At 33.2% G+C, this 9,110-nt stretch overlaps 1 protein-coding gene across 1 annotated transcript; it reads right to left on the bottom strand.

Moving 5' to 3' along the window:
- Positions 1-5,899: 5,899 nt before the first annotated feature.
- LOC107404161 (zinc finger protein BALDIBIS) lies at positions 5,900-8,815 on the bottom strand. Its single transcript, XM_016011110.4, has 4 exons — positions 8,499-8,815; positions 8,258-8,396; positions 7,752-8,148; positions 5,900-7,485 (listed from the first exon to the last, which is right to left on the bottom strand). The coding sequence occupies exons 2-4, from the start codon at positions 8,385-8,387 to the stop codon at positions 6,444-6,446; spliced, it is 1,569 nt and encodes a 522-aa protein (XP_015866596.3). The 5' UTR covers positions 8,388-8,396; positions 8,499-8,815; the 3' UTR covers positions 5,900-6,443.
- Between the last annotated feature and the right edge of the window lie 295 nt (positions 8,816-9,110).

The following is a 9,110-nucleotide window of genomic DNA, read 5'->3' as shown; positions in this document are numbered from 1 at the left end:
GATCAATGGTGGAGATTTAACTAGAATATTATTTTTTATAAATTCTAAACTTTAAATGATGATAACTCTTTGCTCGCACCTCGAAATCCAAAAATAACGAGACATTTGAAATCCTCAGATCGTGATGATTCATATGACATCCACTTCCATCATGAAATTCCCGATAGAATCTTTATGGAATCTTCAAGGTATCTTTTTGGAATCTTTTTAATGCTTAGTCCGTTCGAGCTCAAATCTTGCTTCCCACCATAATTCAACCCAAGGAATCCATTTTTATGGTAGTTTTCTTAAAATTCTTCCTCTTTTACCTAGATTAAGAAAAATCCATAATTAAGTATCTTTCCATAACAAATTAACACAAACTAACAAATATTAAGCTATAAATATGGCATAAAATCATCAATATTTTAGACCTAACAATGGTGCATGCATTACCCGGCTAGCATGCACATCTTGGTATCACCTTCTTTCCTTTTATGAGTTTATATTTTCTTGCATGTTTTTAATTGATGCAAGGTATATTTTGATGATATTTTGTTTCTAAGTTATGTATGCAAAAGCGTAGACAAAACTATGCACAAAAGAGTAGAAACATTATGCTTGAATTGCCTGTGATGCTAGATTCATAATTCCAGTAACATAGGTCCACTGTTTGTATTATATCTCAGGCTGCAAAAAAGTGATACGAACCTATGACGACTTGCGCCTAAACCCGTATTATATTAGCCCGAATCTAATTATGTTCAAGTTCTAATGGTCACCTTGACCCCTAATCAACTTATGATTAAAAACCTTGGTATATAATGAAGACACCACAATAGGTGATGGAAGGCCTATTGATAAGTCAAACTAGAACACTCATTCACTAATGTTGTTTTAGGTGTTCAAAATAACAAAGGGAATTCAATCTCACAAATAATTTTCTGTATAAAATTCAAGCTTGATTTCTCATTGAAAATAAGCCTTTTAAATAGGCTTTGAATGAACAAAATAAAACCCTAAAAGGATTAGGAAATTTCGACCAACATAGAACCCAATTAGGAAATTGCCTAATTTTACACCCTTCCCTAATCTAATTTAGGTTAATTAATTTCCTTATTTTGAATTAGGAATTAATTAATTTACAATGAAAATAATAAAATAATAACTTTCCTAAACTTATTTGTCCAACAAATAAATAAATAAAGACCAAAAGTAAAGGTAATTTCCTAAAACTAAAGGTAGAAATCAAATTAGGAAACTAGAATACTAGCTTTTTTACTAAGTTGACTTTGACCAATCTTTGACAAAGAATTCTATATGCTTTTTAGGATGCTAAATAAGATATTATGGAGTCCCACACGTTTTCCTTCCTTGGAGGAAAGAGAAAGAGCCAACTCAGTAAAATATAGTAAAGCTAGTGGAAAATACAGCAAAATCCAGCCAATTTCTCTCTCATGCGAATGCCACTTAAATGACCAGCTTAGCTTCGGCCTTCACCAGTTCCCATGACTTCTTAGTGATATCAAGTGAATTCAAGAAGATTTGACCCCATTTCTCGCTGTCCGGAATCCATCAATGCACCAAAACCGCTATCCGGTTCCGTCTCGGCTTTCACCACTTACATGCTCAAAACAGGTCTTGGATCTTTGGGTATGGACAAGCCCTTTTGAAAATAAATTACTCTCTGGATAAATACAGCAAGGTTGTCCTTAAACTTCTTAGCTTGAGCCCTAGTGATCGGTCCGATCTTCATTCGTATCGGGTCGGCACCCCATCGGGTTGTCGGTTAAGAGGGTTCGAGTGGATTCGCATCAAAAAGAGTTTTGGAAAATTTTAAAGGATTTCTACAGATATATATAGAAGACTATGGTCCAAATTTTAGGTTAAAATGACATGGGAAAGTGTATTTTCTATTCCAAAGAGATTGTTGTATCTGATGGGCCTATTGTGCAGCGTTTGGGTCAATTTTAGAGCTATTTGACCCATGATCCGGTTCTAGAACATTCCTATCTCATGGAACAGCATTGCTTCAAACCGAGTTTTGTAAGTAGATACAAAGGAAAACTAAGTAGGTGAAGCTTGTTTGGTTGTTTAACCAAACTAGTTAGACAATAAGAACTTAGTTCAAACCATGTGCTACTTTTTTGCTATATTTGAAATAGACATATTGCAGCTAGTTTCTACCTTTTTTGTGTATGAAATCTTAGGTGTTGACCATTTTATTTTTTGAATTTCAAATGCTTTACTCATTTTGTAAGCTCACATGCTTGGCATGTGTGAACTAGTTGTAATTTCATGCTTATATTGTTAAATGAATGAAATGGCTGGATATCTAAACCTCATTTTCAAAAACCAATGTGTTTTCCTTCTCCTTCTCTCTTCTTCAACATCTTAGAATATTCTAGGAATCCTAAAAACCAAAAAACATCATAACCAAAATCTAAAAACACAACTCACACACAACCATTTATAAGAGAATCACCAAAAGCTTGCTTATTGCTAACATTTCAAACTAACTTGTCCTCGGTTATAACCTTCTCACCCCAATACAAAATTCTAAATCTTTAAATTCAAGTCACAGCATCGCCCATTTAAAAGAATTTACATTTATAAGGAAAAAATGTCATACAGCAAAGGGCAAATGTTAGACACTAACTAAATGCTTTTTACATTTTAAACATGTTATCTAACACCTTAAATATTTGAGAGAATAAAAAATCCTTGACTTGAGCTCATAGTTTAATAACTGAGGAAGATAATATGATAGTTGAAACCTTTTAAGTACAAATGTCGTATATTGCATAGGATGCTTTACCACATATATTATATGTTTCAAGCAAGTTCACGGGACAATTGGGATTTGTTTCTTTATACCTGAGCAATAGGAATGCACATAGATTGATTATTCTTGTAGTAGTTAATTAGATGGAAAAGGAATTTAATAATTACTGCTATTCTATTTTAATTTACTCATACGCTTTCTATTTTTAAGATTAATTACACGTTAATAAAAAGAATTCATGTGTCCGACATTTTCACCAATATATAAATAGCGAAAATTAAATATTCCTTTTTGCTTCTTGCGACGTAGTCATTATTTTCACCCGAGGTGAATGGAAAAGAGGACAGTAGGTATACCACTCACGTTCATCCCAAGGACACCCTACAGCTACATCAATCAAGATATATATGTCTTCAAAATTTGACTTAAAAGGTAAACTTTGAATTGAAAAGTGAACCTCAAATTTCTTTATCTTATTAGTTTTTTGTGATTCTTTCTCATTTCTTCTCTCCAATGAATAATTAAAGTTAAATTTCTTTCTATTTTATTAGACGAAAAACAAAGGATTTATATTCAATAATAGGGAGAATATGGAGTGTGGAAGGGGTACATGATGTCCATCATTTGATGGCTAAAAGTATCTAAATGGAAGACTTATATGTGAAAGAACGTTATAATTTCCTCGTTGACATATTACTGAATTACTTACAAAAACAGCAAGCCATCAAAGTTGACGTCAGTACCAATTTTGATATGATTTGGCCTCGTTGAAAACATGCACTTTCCCATGTATTGCCGGCCTACCCGATCTTTTTACATTTATTATTTTAAATTACGCAAAGCAATTTTACGCTTGTGCTTGTCCACCTATAATAGTAAACTCACCAGGGAAAAAAAAAATAAAAAATAAAAAATAAAAATTCCTACTTGTACGTACAAGGCTATATATTACCTATTCTCTCTCTTCTCCCTCCCTTTCTCTCTCTCTCTCTCTCTCTCTCTCGGGATAGTAGTAGCTAAAGGCTATATATTACATTGGTCGACTAAAATAGTTCTAAATATGCTATAATCAAGTAAAACGTATAGTAACAAAAACTATATAAAAACGAACATAAATCAGTAAGTGGAGAATCAAACATAGAAAGAATAGTGCTAGGAAAAAAACAAAAGACAACAGATTCATGTTACTTCTACATCTTGAGACATACAATGTTAAAATGTTTTTTTTCTTTTTTTTTATTTATTTTTTTTAAAGTTGACTCCTGGAAGCTATTAAGAGCATTTTTAAGGGTGCTTTTTATTTTAAAGGTATATTTTTTAAAATGAAGAGCATGTTAAAGAATTTTAAAGAATAAAGAGTGAATTTTCTTATGCAACTCCAATGACACTCTTTATAAATATTCTTTATTTTGCTTTTTCCCATAAACAATTATCGTTAACCTTTTATCTCTTTTTCTTTCTCTCAGTACATTAAACTAGTATTTAAAAAATGGAATATAAAAGTCTATAGAAAATTGTGTAGAAATAAAAGTTTTATATGAAGAATGGATTTGGCTTTCTATATTAAGAAGAGAAAAACTGCATTTTTTATTTTAATTTTTCAATTTGAAGAGTCCATTAATTAAAGTTATAAAAATGAAATATGACTTGTTAAAATGAATTTTAAAGAAGAGAAGATTTTAGAGAGCATATTGGACATGTTTGATCTACAACTTGGAAAATTGTTTCATAACTAATAATAAATTCACTTTAAAATTTGAATCAAACTTAGTACAACATAAAAATAATATTTAATTTGACACTAAATATAATATATATATATATATATATGTATATATTCATTATCTCATCAAAATATTGATAGTTTTTTTTTTAGGACCTTACTTGTTAGTCCTTGAATTTTTTCAAGAGTTGGAATTTAAGAATGTCTTTTGACATTTTATATAAGTATAGTGAAATACTAATCTAAGAGCAAAGTGAACCCAGGTTAATATCAATCCCAAATGCATATTTAAATCTCAATTTTTTAAAAGATCCAAAAATTGAGAAATATGGTCTAATGAGACACTAATTATATATATATATATATATATAATCATTTTCCAATCAAGACCTTTATTTAATAAAAAGAATAAAATTTCATGAATGCAAAATGGACCTTATATGTACTATATAAACCCTAATTACATATTTAAATTTCACCACTTTAAATAATCCAATGACTCATAAAGCATGTTTGATGATTTTATATCAAGATAGCCCTAACTTGAGAATTTATATATTTATATATATATATATCCTCATCACATTCAGATATCTCAATTTTACCTAAAAAAATCCACATGCATTATCTACATGCAATCTCTTTCCATCAAGAGATTGGTTAATATTTCTCTGCCAAAAAAATGACTATTTGCATTATATCCAGATCTAATTAAAATTATAATATATTGATATGATAATTTGTGTATATGTATGATGAACACATTGAAATTATCATATATGCACCAAATGGTTTCAACTTATATCTTCCCATATATAGGATGAGTGTGAATAGGAAAAATAATTTTGTTCTTAATTTTAAGTGATTAAACATGTCCGGGTTAAAAATCATTAATTCTTGGGATAAAATTACTAGTTTCAATTCCTATTTCCAATAAGTTCCAATTCTCAACTTCCGATATATATATATATATATATAACTGTGATAAAACATTCAACATCTATGAAATTTTTATATATATGAAATATACGTTAAACATTATATATATATATATAACTGTGATGAAACAAACTACATTTATGAAATTGTATATATATGAAATATAAGTTAAACATTATTGATGAATGTTAAGAAAATAAAATAAAATAAAAATTAATTAATATAACTAAGTATAATAAAATCTCTATCTAAATACGCGTACACAGATCGACGCATAGGTAATTAATTAATATTGTTTTGGTGTATCTATTTTATATAGATAGATGCCAAGAATAATAGGAATGAGCTTTACCTGATACCATTGTTTATATGAAAAAGTTTTACCAAGCATTGATAGAAGTGCCGGAAAAAAAAGGAAAAAAAAAACGAAGCCTTTCAATCGAATGGAACCGATCTCAAAATTGACTCCATCGTAACAAAAACTGGTCTAGTATATTTTAGCAACCAGGTCCACACAGCAGAAAGTTTATTTTAAGTTCACGGTGGAAAATATTAATTATTGACAGTGGGAAAAGAGCTAGCCGTGACAAAAATGTCACAGCCAAGTGTGCCAGTAGGCTTGATCAACGTCAAGGAAAAGTAAAATACACAAATTAAAAAAAATAAATAAAAATCTACTGCATGCATGGACGGCCCCGACTTCCCGTCCTCTGATTTCCCAAGACCTTTTTTTTTTTTTTTTTCACCTGTTTAGTCTCTTCCCACATGCACTGGCCCGGCCCCTATCTCTGACCAGTCACAAGAGTCTTTCTCTCTCTCTCTATCGCTCTTACTGCTGAGTCAACTCGCTTGCTTTCATTTTGCACTCAGCAGTGAGTGTGACCACCGATTTCTTTTTTTTTTTTTTAAAATATCCTAAAATTCTAGTTTCCATATGACATGTGTTCTTCTACCTAAAACTAGCTACTTTTTCATTGTTGTTATTGTACAACAAGGGCCTTACCTTTCAGAGCTCAATCAGTGATGCCGGGTGTACTGGCTCAAGTCCATGGCTGAACCCATAGAAGCAAACTTGGCTAGCTCTTGTTGAAAGAACGATCCGCTTGCATCTCCTCCAACTCCAAGGAAATCTCTAGTTAAACTATGTTCACTTTCGTTGGAAGTTCCTGCTAGGAGCTTTAATCCCCCAACTGATGCATGCCCTTGCTTCGAATTCGACGGCATCATCAAGCTTTCTAAGTTCTTCGAGGTTCCCAAGAACGAGTTCGAGAACAATGATGACGAACCATCGTCTACCTTAGTAGCTGGAGTGGAAGAAGATAAAGTGTTTGCTAACTCGCTGAAGTTCTCGGTCTGATTTGGTTGCCTGATAAACTTCTGAGAATCGTTTTTGATGTGGTGATTATATGAATTGAAATTGGAAACGTTCGAGGAAGACAAACTCATCAAACCAAAGGCCGATGAGCTATTGAATGCTGGGTTGCTTCTGGTTGATCCCATTTGCGCTGCTTTCTGCAGGAGTGCAGTAGCTGACATGTGAGCTGGATTTTGTTGGGGGTTCTGACTGTTTGGATATAAAAAAGTTATTGTTTCGGACAAATTTCGTTTGGATTCTTCTTCCTCTTTTAGTCCCCGTGGCAATGAAGACATAGAGAGGTTGCCACCTGTAAAGGATGAGTCTGGGAACTTGTTTAGCCACTGCTGTGAATGTGACGATGATCCAAACATATTCATAGGGGATGTTTGCAACAATTCTGCAGGCAAGCTGCCTGTGGAATTTGCTCCCATTAAAGCATTAGAATTGAGTTGAGAATTTGCAGGGTCAAGCCACAGTGGCAGCCTTGGCCTCTGCCCGTCTGCACTAAGATTCCCGACTGGCTCTGAGCCGGCGAATTCCGGCTGGAAGATTTGTGAAATTTGGGGGATTCTAGATGCTGTTTGAGGATTGTTTAAGTTACCATTCATGAAATTAGGATTGGTAGCTGAAACTGTACCGAACCTTGCATTTTCTTCAGCCAAAGCGTCACAAAAAGCTCTATGAGTAATGAAGCTATCCTTCCTGTTTGACACCCCAAAGCCTCAAGTTTAATTAATTTCATAATAATTAATTATATATATATATATACCCTATTCATTAAGCAGCCTTAATATTTGAACTGGACAGCATTAAATTAGATATACAATCCCATGAAGAGTCTCTACGTGAAGCATTAAATTCTTCAACAACATAATCATATAAAAGTAAAGAGAATTTTAAGAGAATATGAAAAAGAGATGTTAATTGGCCCCCCCCAAAAAAAAAAAAAAAAAAAAAAAACTAAGTACCTGGAAAAAAGTGTTCCGCAGTCACATTTATACTCTCTAGTCCCACAAATCTTGCTATGCGCTTTCCAATCTGATTGAACTGCGTATTTCTTGGAACATTTCTCGCACTTCCACTTCTTCTCACCGTGTTTTCTGCTGTAATGCTTCTTTATTCCGGTGAGATCTCCGAGGGCTCGTGAAGGGTCATGGTGGACACACGACTTTTCGGGGCAGACGTACACCTTTTTTTTAACTTCTTTGTTTGTTCTCTGCCGGAGCTTCCATGGAAGGTTGTGTCCGCGTCGGTGAAGCTGCAAGTTCTGGTCTCTCTGAAATCCCTTGTTGCAAATTTCGCAAATGAATCGGTTCGTGGCCATTAGAGATTTTGGGGACAAAGCTATAACTTCGGCATCTGGATCTGCTTGAACCGCGAGCAATAAAGTTAAAGAAACTTGCAAGAAGAAATTAATCAATATTAAAGCTAAATGACTGTGCGGATCGGTAGCTAATGTTGATGGTATACTTACCTGGTGTTCCGGGTAAATTTCTCTTCTTCTTGACTGGATTTGAGGTAGTGTTAGGGTTAGGGTTCGAATTTGGTTCTTGAACATACAGTCTATTGGTGGAGGGAACTGAAACCGCCTCTTCAGACATCATCTTGGGAAACTGAAACACATGGAAATTGCTTTTATGGAAATTGCGTTTATGTCCTTAAACTAACTAAAAAGCAAAGAATAAGTGGAACAGATGCTAGAAATGGAAACCTACCCAAAGAAAAAGCGAAAGCTTGACTACCAGCAGCAGAGCACAAATCAAGAAATCTCAGACGATGTATATTCCATTACTGAAAACAAAGAAGCCCGAACTAAACATGATTCCAAGTCTGTTAATTGGACTCTTTCTGGTAGACCTTCACTTTGTTGGAGCTTAGAAGGAAAAGCCAAAGAGAAAATGAAAGCCGGAGAGAATATTTCTTCTCTCTCTCTCTCTCTCTCTCTCACTATATCCTTATCTAATACGGCTGCTCTCAAAGTCGGTCAGGGTCAGCCATAGACTCAGCTGGACCACTAGACATCATTCTCTCTCTTTCTTCTCTGATCTCTTATATTAATATTCGTATAAAAAAGAAATTAAATAATTAACAAATTGACTAAAAGTGGTATAGCGTTATTGTGCATACATGAGCCCAAAAACTTGTATTTATTAAAGAAAAGAGAAAGAACAGGTGAAAAATAAAAATACAAAATAAAAAGGAATTAAAAAACGATTTGGGGGAGAAAGTTTAAACGATCAAATCAAACTTGATTTCAAAAAGGTGTGCTAGCTATAGCTTACGAGAAAGTGAGAGAGAGAGAGAAGGGAAAAAAGTGAATTGCCTTT

Source organism: Ziziphus jujuba, chromosome 10 (assembly GCF_031755915.1).
Source record: "Ziziphus jujuba cultivar Dongzao chromosome 10, ASM3175591v1".
NCBI lineage: Eukaryota > Viridiplantae > Streptophyta > Magnoliopsida > Rosales > Rhamnaceae > Ziziphus > Ziziphus jujuba.
This window is presented reverse-complemented; position numbering and strand designations above follow the sequence as displayed.

Coding starts and splice junctions, on each gene's coding strand:
- LOC107404161 (XM_016011110.4), bottom strand. CDS start 8,387: ATGATGTCTGAAGAGGCGGTTTCAGTTCCCTCCACCAATAGACTGTAT. Junction 8,149..8,257: donor AAATTTACCCGGAACACCAG/GTAAGTATACCA, acceptor CGGTTCAAGCAG/ATCCAGATGCCGAAGTTATA. Junction 7,486..7,751: donor TGCGGAACACTTTTTTCCAG/GTACTTAGTTTT, acceptor GGTGTCAAACAG/GAAGGATAGCTTCATTACTC.